Source organism: Morchella sextelata (genome assembly GCF_020137385.1).
Source record: "Morchella sextelata strain SCLS chromosome Unknown scls_13, whole genome shotgun sequence".
Classification (NCBI taxonomy): Eukaryota; Fungi; Ascomycota; class Pezizomycetes; order Pezizales; family Morchellaceae; genus Morchella; species Morchella sextelata.
The window spans coordinates 865,043-881,087 of NW_025408628.1; the positions used below are offsets into that span (position 1 = coordinate 865,043).

General features: G+C 48.2%; 3 protein-coding genes across 3 annotated transcripts; 1 reads left to right on the plus strand and 2 right to left on the minus strand.

The window, feature by feature from the left end:
* Window positions 1-568: 568 nt before the first annotated feature.
* Window positions 569-5,513, plus strand: H6S33_002629 (uncharacterized protein; the record flags this gene model as incomplete). Its single annotated transcript, XM_044833987.1, has 5 exons — window positions 569-1,742; window positions 1,775-3,486; window positions 3,585-4,982; window positions 5,043-5,243; window positions 5,307-5,513. The coding sequence occupies 5 exons, from the start codon at window positions 569-571 to the stop codon at window positions 5,511-5,513; spliced, it is 4,692 nt and encodes a 1,563-aa protein (XP_044692790.1).
* Window positions 5,514-6,035: 522 nt separating this feature from the next.
* On the minus strand, window positions 6,036-10,276 carry H6S33_002630 (uncharacterized protein; the record flags this gene model as incomplete). The annotated part of the gene is made up of 4 exons (XM_044833988.1): window positions 6,036-8,396; window positions 8,538-9,568; window positions 9,610-10,015; window positions 10,076-10,276. 4 exons carry the CDS (start codon window positions 10,274-10,276, stop codon window positions 6,036-6,038), a joined length of 3,999 nt encoding a protein of 1,332 aa, XP_044692791.1.
* A 630-nt stretch (window positions 10,277-10,906) lies between these two features.
* Window positions 10,907-11,971, minus strand: H6S33_002631 (uncharacterized protein; the record flags this gene model as incomplete). Its single annotated transcript, XM_044833989.1, has 2 exons — window positions 10,907-11,662; window positions 11,735-11,971. Coding segments are annotated over 2 exons (993 nt in total), but the record flags the coding sequence as incomplete, so codon positions are not given.
* Window positions 11,972-16,045: the final 4,074 nt, after the last annotated feature.

The following is a 16,045-nucleotide window of genomic DNA, read 5'->3' on the forward strand; positions in this document are numbered from 1 at the left end:
CCTATGACGTAGCGCGAACCAAATAGTATTCGTAACTGTGAAGTACAGAGGTTGCGTAAAGAGAAAAGAGAAAGAAAGAGAAACAAGAAATCACGAGACAACGCCCCCCCTTATATATCCATACCCTATCCCTTTCATGGATCGACTAGTGGAGGTACGGGGTTATGAAGAGTCGGATTAGTCAGAAAGGTTCTATTGGGTTCTACCGGGTTCCGTTGATTGTTAATGTATGAGTCAGGTTGGATTTGTCATCGTTGGGATTTCCTTGAGTATATTAAGGGGGGTTTTGTTTGTATTTTGTCTTTTTCTTCTTCTTCTTCTTTCTTTACGCAACGTCTTCTGTATCTACGCTGTCTATTACTATATAATATCATCGTCCTCTTCTTTCCTTAAGAAGACCACCGCCTCGCTTCCTCCTCGTCTCGTCGAACCTTACCAACGCTAAGAGCTCCGTAGCATCCCTATTGCGAGCTCCCCTACCGTTCCCTATTACATTCTTCGTACCCTGCGGAATACTCGCTACTCACCCCCTTGAGATTACGTTGCGTCGTCATCCGCACCGTACGATATGTCCACCTCCGACCCACCTGCATGGAATGCACCCAAAGATTTAGAGGAATTCAGGCAGATGTATGAGGCCGGCCCTGCTGAACTATTCGACAACATCGCCACCCTCGTCCAGCGCGTCCGCCTCCAAAGGGACACCCTTCATACACAATTCACTGCCGCCAATGAAACCATCGACAACCTCGAGGAGCAGATAAACCGGCTCAACCTTGACCTCAATGTCGCCCGCGCTGCCCCCGCCCCTACCGTCGCTGTCCCCGTCGCCGCTGCTCCCCCACCTGCTCCTGTCCCCGCCTTCAGGTCCGAAAAGTTCCCAGACCCTGAAAAATTCGATGGCACCCGCACCAAGCTCCCCGGATTCACCACCCAACTTCGAATGAAACTTGAAGTCAACCACGATCGGTTCCGAAACGAGGCAGCAAAGGTTATTTATGCCGTCAGCCGCTTGGAAGGAAGGGCCCTTGACCAGGTCGTTCCACTCGTTAACGCTCACCCTGCCGCCCCCTTCTCCTCCGTCACTGCCTTTGTTGCCCACCTGGAAGCCTCGTTTGGAGACCCAGACCCCCGGGGTACCGCCCGCCGCCAACTTGTTGCCCTGAAGCAAGGCAAAGGGGACTTCGCTACCTATTATTCGCAGTTCCTCCGCATCGTGGCATACCTAGACTACAACGAGGGAGCCAAGATCGATGCCCTGGCCGAAGGACTGTCGGAAGACCTGAAGGACGCTATGACATACCGGACAGACAGGCCTAACACCGTCGAAGCTTATGCCACCATGTTGATGACAATCGATAACCTGGTTCGGGGCCGCAAAGCTGAACAACGGGCGATTCGGAATACAATGGGACAATTCACCGCCCCCGCTGCTGTTGCACACCCATCTCATACCGCCGGAGGCCTCGCTCCAATGGACCTCTCTGCTCTCCAAAGCCGCCCCACTCAACGTCCTGCCATTGAACAACGATATACTTTTGTCAATGGACAACGCAAAACCTCTACCGCTGAAAAACAATGGCGAAGGGACAACAATCTCTGTATGTACTGTGCCAACCCCGGTCATGTCTTTGCCAACTGCCCCTCTGCCAACCGCCCACGCGGTAACCAACCGGTGATGAGAGGCGCCCTCCTCGCACCCAGCCATACGGACATCGACCCCGCTGCTCCACCGGTCGCTAGTCCCGCCTCCTCTGAGTCGGGTTTTCAGTAGTCCCGGGCTTGATTAATGGCCCCTGCCCGGGACCTTCCAATGTTTCTCCTTTGTCTGCGTTTTCTATCTCTGGCTTCTCGGTATCGTCTGTGGAGGATAAATTGGATGGGGATCATTTTGTTGCTTCTTGTAAAATTATAAACAATAAAACATCCATTCAAACCCACGCACTGATCGATACCGGTTGCTCCGGATTCGCATTCATTGATGAAACATTTGCGCGCCATAACAACTTCCCACTTCTCCCCCTCAAATCACCCCGCACTCTTGAAGTCATCGACGGTCGGCCCATATCTTCCGGACAAATTACCCACCTCTGCTATCTACCGCTATCCATTGACTCCCACCACGAAACTACCCCTTTCTTCGTCACCAAACTCGGCTCGTATCCCCTTGTCCTCGGAATCCCCTGGCTTCAATTGCACGACGCAACATTACGGTTTAAGGACAACAGCATACTGTTCGACTCCGAATACTGCAAACGCAAGTGCAACTCTTCCCCGATACCCGTTCCCATTAGAGGAGTTGCACCACCGCCCCGTTTTCACCTCGTCAGTTCAGCTGCTCTTTGTCGCTTTGCTCGAAGAGACAAACTCCAAATCTTTAGTACAACTATTAAGGAAATAGATCAAGCAACGGGCGAGGCCCCTAAGCAAGACTGGAGGAACCGGGTCCCAACCCGGTATAAGAGATTTTATAAAATGATGGACGAAGAATTTGCTAACGGGATGCCGCCTCGCCGCCCCTATGATCATAAGATACCGCTCAAGGAAGGGAAAGAGACCCCTTTTGGGCCACTTTATGGTATGTCCCGCGAGGAACTCATCGTGCTGAAACAATACATACAGGACAACCTTCAAAAGGGGTTCATTCAGGCCAGCTCTTCGCCTGCCGGTGCCCCTGTCCTATTTGTTAAAAAGGCCGATGGAACACTCCGCCTTTGTGTCGACTATCGTGGTCTCAACGAACTTACTGTCATAAACCGCTACCCGCTGCCACTCATCCGGGAAACTCTCGACCGCCTTTCCAAAGCAAAGTGGTACACCAAACTTGACCTTCGCCAAGGGTACAATCAGATTCGAATGGCTGAGGGTGAAGAATGGAAAACAGCCTTCCGAACGCGTTACGGACATTTCGAATACACCGTAATGCCCTTCGGCCTCACCAACGCACCAGCCACCTTTCAACATTTTATTAATGATTGCGTCCGTGATTACCTTGATATGTTCTGTACAGCCTACCTTGACGATATCCTTGTTTACAGCGACACCTTCGAGGAACATCAAGTACACGTCGAAAAAGTACTGGAAGCCCTACAAAGAAATGGAATACTGCTGAAACCGGAGAAATGCGAATTTCACACACAAAGCACCACCCATCTCGGCCTGATTATCGAACCCAATGGTATTAAAATGGACCCAAGGAAAGTGGAGACGGTGAAGAATTGGATCGTCCCCAAAACAGTTAAGGATGTACAAGCATTCCTAGGTTTTGCTAACTTTTACCGCCGATTCATACGCGGATTCTCGGAACTGGCTTCTCCTCTTACCAGACTGACACGTAAGGACACATCATTTGGATGGACACCCGAAGCCCAAACCGCCTTCAATGCCCTGAAAGAAGCCTTTACCACGGCGCCCATTCTCACTCATTTCGACCCGGAAAAGGAAATTACTGTGGAAACCGACGCATCTGACTATGTCTCCGCCGGTGTACTCTCCCAATACGATGACAATGGTATCCTCTGACCTGTTGCGTACTTCTCGAAAAAACACTCCCCGCCGAATGCAACTACGAGATTTACGACAAGGAATTACTGGCAATCATTCGGTCTTTTGAGGAGTGGCGACCGGAACTTGAAGGGGCTGCACACCCAATCGCCGTCATATCCGATCATAAGAATCTCGAATACTTTATGAGTACCAAACAACTCAACCGGAGACAAGCACGGTGGGCAGAATACCTGTCACGATTTAATTTTGTTATTAAATACCGACCAGGGAAACAAGGAGGGAAACCGGACGCGTTGACAAGAAGATCAGGAGATCTCCCTGGAGAGGGGGATGAAAGACAATCGCATCAGAGTCAAGTTGTGTTGAAGAAGGAGAATCTCGATGCAAAGCTAAGTTTGTTGGCGGGTTCTTTCTCAAATGAGCCCGCTGAAAAGAACGCCTCACTGCAGGAATTATTCGACGAAGGATATAGCGCTGACCCGTTTCCCCAAAAAATACTGGATATGCGGAATAGAGGCGATCGACAATCAAAGGACATATCACTCGCCGAATGCACCGAGATTGAAGCCCGATTGCTTTACCGAGGCAGCATATATGTCCCTGATTACGACCCTCTTAAACTTCGAATCCTCCAACTTTACCATGACGCTGCCTCTGCTGGACACCCGGGACGCGAAAAAACATTCGAACTCGTCAGTCGGGACTACTACTGGCCCCTCATGCGAAATTATATTGCCCGCTACGTTCGGAACTGCCATACCTGTCAACGAAGCAAACCCAACACCCATGGAAAACTCGGCGTACTTCGACCTTTACCGATTCCCGAACAACCATGGCAGGAGGTATCGATGGACTTCGTTACTGGCCTACCGGAAAGTGAAGGGTACGATGCAATTATGGTAGTGGTTGACCGGCTAACAAAGATGCGACATCTCCTGCCCTGCAATACTACTGTTAACTCCGAAGACGTCGCCCGACTATACCTGCGAAACATATGGAAGCTCCATGGGCTACCCACACATATCACCTCCGACCGCGGTACTCAATTTACAGCTAAGTTTTGGAAGGCTCTTTGTAAACACCTCAATATCGAGGCAAGGATGTCCACCGCCTTCCACCCGGAGACCGACGGCCAAACCGAAAGGCTGAACGCTGTGATGGAGCAATATCTACGTGGGTATGTCTCTTATCAACAGGACGATTGGGTAAAATGGCTTCCTATGGCAGAATTCTCCGCCAACAATCAGGTCTCCGCATCCACTAAAGCTACACCATTCTTCGCGAATTATGGGTTCCACCCCCGGTTTACAGTGACGATCAAATCGCTTGACAAGACCCCGCCGAGTCTCAATGCTAAAGACTTCGCCTCGAAGATGAAGGAGCTCCACGAGCACCTACGTTCCAATATCCGCACAGCGCAGGATCAACAGGAGCAGGCCGTCAATACTAAACGAACGCCGGCCCCACGGTACGATGTCGGTGATATGGTGTTTGTTTCAGCAAAAAACATCTGAACCACGCGTAACTCCCGGAAGCTGGACTGGAAGAAACTGGGACAATTCCCCGTTAAGGAAATTATATCGCCATACGCGTATCGAGTCGACCTGCCTAGAAGTATGAAGGTGCACCCCGTCTTCCACGTATCATTGTTAGACCCCGCTGCGAATGATCCCGTCCCAGGGCAAACTCAACCACCACCCCCGCCCATTATCGTCGAACAAGAGGAGGAGTATGCAGTTGAGGAAATCTTGGACTCGCGAGAATTACGGAACACTGGCCTGCAATACTTTGTTAAGTAGACGGGCTATACCGACCCTACCTGGGAACCCGCCGCATACCACGATAATACCGCCGCCGTTGATATCTTCCACATACGCTACCCCGACAAACCTAGACCATTGGAAGGAAAGATTAAGGTTAAGGCTCGCAGGAGCTCGCGCTTGAAGGGAGGGGCTACTTTCATGGATCGACTAGTGGAGGTACGGGGTTATGAAGAGTCGGATTAGTCAGAAAGGTTCTATTGGGTTCTACCGGGTTCCGTTGATTGTTAATGTATGAGTCAGGTTGGATTTGTCATCGTTGGGATTTCCTTGAGTATATTAAGGGGGGTTTTGTTTGTATTTTGTCTTTTTCTTCTTCTTCTTCTTTCTTTACGCAACGTTTTCTGTATCTACGCTGTCTATTACTATATAATATCATCGTCCTCTTCTTTCCTTAAGAAGACCACCGCCTCGCTTCCTCCTCGTCTCGTCGAACCTTACCAACGCTAAGAGCTCCGTAGCATCCCTATTGCGAGCTCCCCTACCGTTCCCTATTACATTCTTCGTACCCTGCGGAATACTCGCTACTCACCCCCTTGAGAATCCCAATGCTGACTCATACCCTCGTATAACAGAAACAGAAAGAACATAATAGAAACCCACTTCACTAAAACCAACCATACTGCATAATCCTTCTCCCTTATACCCAGACAACTCACATAGCCAACCCGCCTAGCTGCCGTTACAGACCACTCCCCCCTCTAAGGCCTACCTCCTGGTAGGCTTAGGCTTCCGTGGATAACGTTCATGGAATCGTTTGACGATATCGGGCGAGTGTTCGACATCCGACAATGGCTGCCACGAAGCTTCATCATAACCAATATACTTTACCAAGTATTCAAATCTTCCCCGACGATCCCTGGAATCCAAAATATCCTCGACTTCCCACTCCTCCTGTCCTTCAACTTCGACCGGCGGTGGTAGTAACTGTTGTTGTCCTGGTAAAGGATCGTTTGCTGCAGACGACAATAAAGAGACATGGAATACGGGATGAACCTTCATAGAATGGGGAAGTTCCAACTCGTAGGCATAGGGATTAACGATTCGCTTAATAGCATACGGCCCAATACGCTTCCAATCGAGTTTCTTCGATGGTCGTTTGGTAAGGATATAGCGGGTCGATAAGAAAACTTTATCCCCCACACGATAGTGAGGTGCTGGAGTTCGACGTATATTGGCCGATTCTTCCCGAATTCTTTGCGCTCGGAATAGTTCATCCTTTAGGAAATCTAATATATCCTTCATCTCCCTTGCAATACTATTAGCCTGATCCTCCGCTGTCGTCCTACCATGTTCCAAGGGACCAAAAGTCATTCTTGGATTCCTCCCCGAGTTGGCGTAAAATGGAGAGATTCTCGTCGTTTCAGAAGCATGGTTATTTGTTGCAAACTCGGCCATTGGCAACCATCGAACCCAGTCGTCCTGTTGATAAGAAACATAACTTCGAAGGTATTGTTCCATCACAGCATTGATTCTTTCCGTTTGTCCATCCGTCTGGGGGTGAAACGCTGTAGAGAACTTTGGCGATATTTCCAAACGATCGCAAAGGGACCTCCAGAATTCCGCAACAAATTGTGTTCCTCGATCAGATACCATAGTTTCAGGGAGTCCATGTAATTTCCAAACATTATCGATATACAACGTCGCTACTTCTTTTGAATCCGCCTCTTTAGTTGTGGGAATCAGATGTCGCATCTTGGTTAGTCGATCCACTACCACCAATATCTCATTATATCCATCGCTTTCCGGAAGATCAGTAATGAAATCCATTGATACGTCCCTCCATGGTCCATCGGGTATTGGCATAGGTCGAAGTACCCCATAAGGTGCATTGCATGGTGCCTTGCTACGGTCACACACATTGCAATTCCTAACGTACTGGTCGACATATTTTCGCATCTGTGGCCAGTAGTACTCTCGATTCAGGAGTTCCAGAGTCTTCGCTTTGCCTGGATGGCCTGCCGATGGTTTGTCATGATGTTCCTTTAGGAGTCTTAGCCGAAGATCGTTGTCATCCGGTACATAGAGTGCGCCACGATAAAGTAGCCGACCGTTATTGTCTTCCGTGCATTCAGCAAGCGAAATCTTATTCGAGTAACGGACGCCATTCCGAAGCATTGCAAGGACTTTGTTCGGGAAACTGTCAACTTGGTAAGCATTTAAAAACAACTCTTCTACAGTGGACATTCCTTCAGCGGATTCATTTGAAAAAGAACCCGCGAACAAACTTAGCTTTGCATCTAAATTTTTTCGCTTCAACACTACTTGACTCTGATGGGTCAACCGCTCATCCCCTTCTTTAGGTAGGTCACCTGACCTCCTAGTCAATGCATCTGGTTTCGCCCCTTGTTTTCCTGATCTAAATTGAATGACGAAATCGAAATGTGAAAGAAATTCTGACCAACGGGCTTGTCGACGGTTTAATAACTTTGTTGACATAAAATATTCGAGGTTCCGATGGTCGCTAAGAACTTCAATTGGGAATTGTGCCCCCTCTAAATGATGTCGCCATTCCTCAAAACATCGTATGATTGCCAGGAGTTCTTTGTCATAGATTTCATAGTTACATTCCACAGGGGAATGCTTCTTGGAGAAGAATGCGACCGGATGTAGGATCCCTTCATCATCACGTTGAGATAGAATTCCTGCAGAGACATAATCTGACGCATCAGTTTCTACCACGATTCTTCGATCTGGATCAAAATGCGCTAGGATTGGTGCCGTTGTAAACATCTTTTTCAATGTTTGGAATGCTTCTTCTCTTCCATCTGTCCATTCAAATTTAACATTTTTCTTCGTTAAGGCTGTAAGCGGAGCAACAATTTTCGAATATCCCAAGATAAAGCGCCGATAGAAATTCGCAAATCCCAGAAATACTTGAACGTCATGAAGATTCCTTGGTGTGGACCAATCTAACACATCAACAACTTTCTTTGGATCCATCCTATTCCCATCCGGAGTGAGAATAAGGCCGAGATACTTCGTTTCCTGAACCATAAACTCGCATTTTTCGGGTTTAAGGTGAACATGATTCTCATCAAGTACCTTTAGAACCTTCTGAATATGGTCCTTGTGTTCCGATAAGGTATCCGAATAGATCAGGATATCATCCAGATATGCCGTTACGAATTGATCAAGGTAAGGTCGTAGAATATCATTAATTCAATGTTGGAATGTGGCCGGAGCGTTGGCTAATCCGAAGGGCATTACTGTGTACTCGAAATGTCCATAACGAGTCCTGAAAGCCGTCTTCCATTCATCTCCCTCGGCTACCCTGATCTGATTATATCCCCAACGTAGATCCAACTTGGTATAATATTGTGCCCTCGAAAGCTTGGCCAAAGTTTCCTTTAACAGTGGTAATGGATATCGATTTTTAACAGTAATCGCATTTAAACCTCGATAGTCCACACAGAGTCGAAGAGTCCCATCACTTTTCTTTACGAAAAGTATGGGTGCTCCCGCCGGTGATTCACTAGCCCTGATAAATCCCTTTGGTAGATTTTCATTAAGGTATTCCCGTAGCGCTTTTAATTCGATCTGGGATAGGCCGTATATTGGTCCATATGGAGGTCGTTTACCTTCCTCCAATACGATCTCAATATCATGGGACGGTCGATGTGGCGGCAGGACAGAAGCATCATATTCTTGGAACATGTGGAGACGATGGTGGAACTCCTTTGGTACTAGTTGCTTGACGTCGATGGTGGATTTCTCAACTGCTGAAACGACAACAGTATGATGTTCCGGTAGGGGGATCGATATTCCATGGACAGTGACTGTCGTTCCACTGAGTGAACAGTGTTGACAACAGTTTCGAGAGTCAAAAACAAGTAAATTTTCCTTCGGCCGAATCGTAACATCGTGACGTCGCATCCAAGGTATTCCCATCACAATTGGATAGTGTCCCAGCTTCGTTACAAAACATGATGCAGTTTCTCGATGACCATGGATATCCAGCGACACATTGACAATATGGGTGATCTTTCCTGATTCAATAGGCCTCCCATCCATAACATATACCTGACGAGGTACTTTAAGGCGGGTCATTGTGAGATTGTTGTGGCGTACAAAAGATTCATCGATAAAAGCATATCCTGATGCTCCAGTATCAATGAGAGCGTAGGTGGGAATAAAAGAGTCGAGATTCTGAGAGACCGAACAGGTAACAACAAGAGAGTCTTCGGACATTTTATCCTCAGACACAGCAGCAGCAGGGAGAACAGAAACAGGTGGCGGGGCTGGCCCCTTTGGTTTGCCATTTTTTACCAAAGGGGCTGACCTTTTAACGCCGGCTTTTGAGACACTTGTTCAATTGGCTTTTCTCGCCAATTGTTGATGGTACGGGGGTCTTGGGAGCGAGGGGTGAGATAACGAGGTTTAACAGAGACATGGCGGGATCGGGGCTTAACTATGGCGGCAGAGATGCGAGAACGAAGATCAGCGATGGTGACATTGGCTTGGGCCTCCCAGGCCTTTGCAACAGAGGTGATGTGAAGAATCTCATCTTCAGCATCAGCGAGGTTCTCGTCAGCGGTGGCGAGACTTTCCTGATGTAGTGCCAGGCGATACCGAAGCTCTTCTTCTTCAGCCTTCGATTCCTCCAGCTCAATTTTCAAAGCAACGATAACCTCGTCACGACCTCGGATGATCTCGGTAGAATCTTCCTGGTTATCGCACAAGGTTTGCTAAAAATCGGCAGCCTTTTCGTTGGCTGCTTCTAGTTCTGTGGTGAGGCTGGTAATAACCTCTTCCTGGGCCGTATCGATGACGGGTTCTGGTGGCGTGGGGGTGTCGAGAGGCTTGGTGAGAGCCTCCAAACACTCAGCAATAAGACTATGAGCCTCGGTAAGTTCTTCGCCGAAGTCTATATCGCCTGGGAGGGGACCATAGGTGATCAGAAATTCTGAAAGACGCTGTAACAACGTATCTTGAGTGGTGTCGGACATGGTCGCGACCAGAGTTAAGCGAGGCAGTGTTGTATTGGTTGGCTGTAGAGGACGCAACCTAAGTCTAACGGGGACTGTGGACGTAGGGACTATGAAGCCAAGGAATACAACCGAGGCGAAAACGTAGACGTAGGAAGTTCGTGGACTATGGACTATGGGGCCGAAGGGTACACCTAAGGCAAGAACGGGGACTGTGGACTATGGACTATGGATGGTTGTACCTGGTATGGAAGTCCAGGTAAACCCTATGACGTAGCGCGAACCAAATAGTATTCGTAACTGTGAAGTACAGAAGAAGAAGAAGAAGAAACTTATATTGCTTTGAAGTACAAGACTTATCGCACGCCGACCCAACCGCCTAAAACACGAACCGAACCGAACAAAGAAAAGGAAAAAGGAAAAGGACAACAAACGACAAACGCAAACAGGAACGATCAAGAACAAAAACGAAACCAAGCACAAGCGAGCATGAACAGTAACAAGGAAATCCCAGAACAACACTCAACCGGAAAAACCCAACGATAAGGAGAAATAACATATCTCAGCGGACTCGAGCGCTGGATCCATCAAAACAGAAAAATAAAAACACATTTAAAGAGTAAAAGGAAACTGACCTTCCTAATCCTGTCCCTAATCATTTTCTTCCATCCCCTCTTCCAGGTCCGCCTCCGCCTCCGCCGACTCGTACCATTTCGAGAGTTGAGATTGTTTCGCAAATTGTAGGATAAGGTCCGTTCTCAGGTTTGTAAACATCCAGTTTTCCCAGGTCATCGGTCCGGGGATCTTCTCTATCAGAGGGGTGCGGATTCGAGCCCACGCTGGGCATTCCATAAGTATATGTTTCGCTGAGTTTTCCGTACCATACTGGCATGGTTCGGGGTCTGTGTGTACTGCGTGTTTGTCGATTCGGGTGGTTTGGCACCGGATTCGAAAGACTTTTTTTGCTTCCGTAAGGGTGAGTTTCGCTATCTTGGGAGGGGGGCGGAATTCCCCCCGATGATGGTAGTTCGGTATTGATTGTGTGTTCCATTCTTCTAACAGGTGGTCGCGTAGTAGTTTGTTTTGGTTCCACTTATCTCTCGCATTTCCGGGGGTCTGGTATCGGAGTAGTAGGGAGGCGATTCGGTGTAAGCCTGTTCCTTTGATATTTGCTTCTCTGTATGGGAGGAGCTCGATCAGGGATTCGTTGTTGGGGTGGGTTACGTCGGTGCAGAGTATTCTAGTTCCGTACTTTCTGGAGCGATATGTCAGGAGATGTTCTAAGGGGGGTAGGCCTGCTTCTCGGAGGAGTTTAGTTCTTTTGGTCCAACGTGGTAGGCCGGTGATGATCCGGGCCGCTTCATTATATAGTGGTTCGAGGGATCTTGTAATGTGGTCTGCGCCAGTCTACCAAGCCTCGGATCCGTAGAGTAGACTTGGGAGGAAGCCTTGTGTTATGATGTGATGGATTGTTTTAACCGTTATTCCTGGCAGGCGGGCGGTGTATCGGATCTGGTGGAGGGCTTTAAGGCCTTTTGCGATCGCTGCTTCGATGTGGGGCCGGAAGGAGAGGGTCGGATCTATCCAGACTCCTACATATTTCAGCCTCTCCTTGGGGTGTATGTTGATATGGTTAATTTTGACCGGAAGTCGTGGTTGTTGTGTGGATGATGTGGTGGGTCGGAAGAAGATCAGATCGGATTTATCCGGGTCGTACTTAATTTGGAGTGGTTGTGAGGGATGCGTACCAGACCACAAGAGTACACTACGCAGAGCTCAGAGTTCGGCTAACAGCTACAAAGGTAGAAGTCCCCAAGGTCTCTTCAGTCAACGTCGAGTATAATTCTCCTTGATCCGATACGGGCCCCGCGAGCTACGTTATCAACAAAGATTCACTAGAGTTAGCATATGATGTTCGACCGTCTTCGACGTAATAGTTCAGGTAGAGTTCGAAGTCTCGATAGAGTAAAGTATTTCCAAAAGTATAGTCAAATAAAGTTGTAACTCGCGTATCAACGATTTATATTGTTAAGACTCTGATTTCGCCGATGATGGTTTGGCTAGTCAGTGAATGACACAGTATTTATATCCCTCGCTTATGTCTCGAGGACCCAATCTACTAATAATACAGAATACACTCGGGGCATGCCCGAGACCCTGAAAAACAACCAAGAACATTTAACTCCTAAGTCCGTAACCCAAACTCCTAAATCCACTAAAACCCCTCAACCTATTTTACCCACTCTAATGCACGTTTCCCTGTCGATGTTTCTTTTCCATCGGCCGTCTGGTGGATAATCGTCAGCGTCGGCTATTCGGAGGTCTCGGACGGCAAAGCTACCTACTCAGGCCTCTTCCCACATCGCTTTCCCACATAGCAGAGTCCTCTCATGCCTACGGGTACCGCCGATAGGTACTCGGTCGGCTGGCAGCTTGCGCCGATTCGCTCCGGGTGGTCCGATCTTCGATCCGATTAGTTCCAGCTGTCCCTCATATATCCACCGGTACCAAAACACTCCCCTCCGGCGGTTTGACGCTCCGGGGGTTATTATTGGGGTCGAAAACGTGTTTTTTAACTAGGAAAACCTGTGAGGGATGCGTACCAGATCACAAGAGTACACTACGCGGAGCTCAGAGTTCGGCTAACAGCTACAAAGGTAGAAGTCTCCAAGGTCTCTTCAGTCAAAGTCGAGTATGATTCTCCTTGATCCGATACGGGCCCCGCGAGCTACCTTATCAACAAAGATTCACTAGAGTTAGCGTGTGATGTTCGACCGTCTTCGACGTAATAGTTCAGGTAGAGTTCGAAGTCACAATAGAATAAAGTATTTCCAAAAGTATAGTCAAATAAAGTTGTAACTCGCGTAACAACGATTTATATTGTTAAGACTCTGATTTCGCCGATGATGGTTTGGCTAGTCAGTGAATGACACAGTATTTATATCCCTCGCTTATGTCTCGAGGACCCAGTCTACTAATAATACAGAATACACTCGGGGCATCCCCGAGACCCTGAAAAACAACCAAGAACATTTAACTCCTAAGTCCGTAACCCAAACTCCTAAAGCCGCTGAAACCCCTCAACCTATTTATCCACTCTAATGCACGTTTCCCTGTCGATGTTTCTTTCCCATCGGCCGTCTGGTCGATAATCGTCAGCGTCGGCTATTCGGAGGTCTCAGACCGCAAGGCTACCTACTCAGGCCTCTTCCCACATCGCTTTCCCACATAGCAGAGTCCTCTCATGCCCACAGGTACCGCCGATAGGTACTCGGTCGGCTGGCAGCTTGCGCCGATTCGCTCCGAGCGGTCCGATCTTCGATCCGATTGATTCCAGCTGTCCCTCATATATCCACCGGTACCAAAACACTCCCCTCCGGCGGTTTGACGCTCCGGGGGTTATTATTGGGGTCGAAAACGTGTTTTTTAACTAGGAAAACCGCAACTCCGCATTTGGTCGCATATTGATCGCACCGCACCTCGTGGGTGCGAACCGGAGTTGATAGTGGTGTTGTCATTAGTATTAGAGGGTATCGGGGTATCTACTAGCCTTTCTCTCACTCCCGTAAATACTTGGCATGCCCGTAACAAAACCGCAACTCCGCATTTGGTCGCATATTGATCGCACCACCTCTCGTGGATGCGAACCGGAGTTGATAGTGGTGTTGCCATTAGTATCAAAGGGTATTTGGGTATCTACTAGCCTTTCTCTCACTCCCGTAAATGCTTGGCATGCCCGTAACAGTGGCTCAGCTTTTATTAGTCTCTCTCTCATTCGTTCCTCCATTCTCTTGATTGTGAAGCCTGGTGTTTTGGATATTTGCACCAGCGCATCGTCATCGATATATGTGGTGTCCATCTCTTTCGGGCTACTTGTTGGGTCCAGGATTACTCCGGCATAGATCATGAATAGTACCGGGGACATGGGGCTACCTTGCGGCACTCCAGAATCATAGGGCTGTGGTTCCTCTAGCTCATGGTTAAACTGAAACTGTAGTTTTCTGCCAGTATTGAATTCCTTGCACCATTCTGTTAAGTAGGTAGGGAATTTTTGTTGGTACATGATTTCCGCGAGGAGTAGGTGGTCGACGCAGTTGAATGCTCCTTGGATATCGTTGGTTAGGATCGCTGGTCTGTCTCGCCGAGCGATTCCGGTACTGTTTTTCAGTAGTAAGTTTTGTTGTATTGGTGTTAAGGTTCTCAGGAGGGCGTCGATTGCCGAAATGGTTGGTCTTCCTCCAAATTGATTCACTGAGAGCGTGCCTAGGATTTCTCCAGCGGTGCAGAGTCTTTGGGCCACTATCTTTTCCAGGATTTTGCTGAAACATTGTAGAAGGGAAATGGGCCGGTAGGCCTTTGCTTCATGATAGTTTGCTTTACCGGGTTTCGGGATCGGGATACACTTAACTATTTTCCACTCCGCAGGGTGTACACCGTGCCGGAGCATGGCGGAGAACATGTCTTGAATTAGAGTTGTGTTTGCCTTGACTATTGCTTTAATAAAGGTATAAGGGATGCCATCCGGGCCGGTCGCTGAGTGCGCTGGACAGGAGTCGATTGCTTTATTAAGTTCTTCGGGGGTGACTATGTCGAAGGTGTTGCTAAGGTCGAAAGAGGGGGGCCTAATGTTTAGGGGGGGATGGTCGGGGGACGTCTGTTTTGAGGGGAAAAGTTGGGCTCTTAGAGCTTGACACTTCCCCGCAAACGTTTCTTCACCTTGTATTGTTGGTATGATTGTGTCTCTTCTTCTTCCTGCGTTTAGGATTCTCCAGACTTCACTAACTTTCGCCTCGTTCATCGTCTTTTCCCGCTGGTCCGCTTTTGCTTTCCGGATCATGACTGTCCATTCTCTGCATGCCTTCCGGTGCTCCTCCGCATGGTTGGGTTTCTTTGTATTTCTCGCCTTCCTTTCTGCCGCGTTTACCCTTGCCTTCATTTGTTTCATTTCCTCTGACCACCAGGAGTTGGCTCTTACTCCTTCCTTCGAAAGTGGTGTTACTATACTGATTGTTGCCCTGACCAGTTCTAAAAAGAAGTCGACGGTTTGTTCCGTATATTCCTCGGTTTCCCATGCCTCTGCCGGGAGAGAAATGTTTGACATATGGTTCTCCAAGAGCTTCCAGTCTGTTTGTCGCCACATCCGTCTTGGTACGAATGGTGGTTTTTCCAAGTGTAAGTGAATGGAGGTTCTCCCGTGGTCTGAGCCCGCTCCATAGGGTTCAGTGCTCCATCGTAGGTTGTGGTCGAGAGTTGGGCCTTTTACAAATGTAAGGTCAATAATTGTAGGCCTTTTTCCTCTGTCTCTGGGGAAGTGCGTAAAGACGCCTGGTTCATTCAGGAGGGTCAGTTTCTGTCGAGTTATCCATTGTTTTAGCCGTGCACCGTTGGCGTGGTCTGCTCGGATGTTGTTTCTGTATTCATGTGATGTTACTCCGTACCACATTTGGTGATGGCAGTTGAAGTCTCCCATTACTAGGCAATTGTCGAGGGTTTGGATTGTTTTTGCTATTTGGGCAAAGGGGCCACTTCGGCCTGGGGAGTATATGTTTAGGATTTGGGTTTTCTTGTTCTGGATTTCTACCGTAATCGATACTATGAAATTATCGTGTGTGTAGTGGTGTTTTGGTTTAAGATTGGCATGTTTGCGGACGTATGTTGTACATTTTGTATTGGTGTTGCTGGCCGTAAAAATATAAAAGAGGTTTGATTGTGGTGGGTATCCCTCTGCTGAGGTCCATGGTTCTTGTAATAATAGGAAATAAATACTAGAGTCTGTTTCCGCTTCTTCTA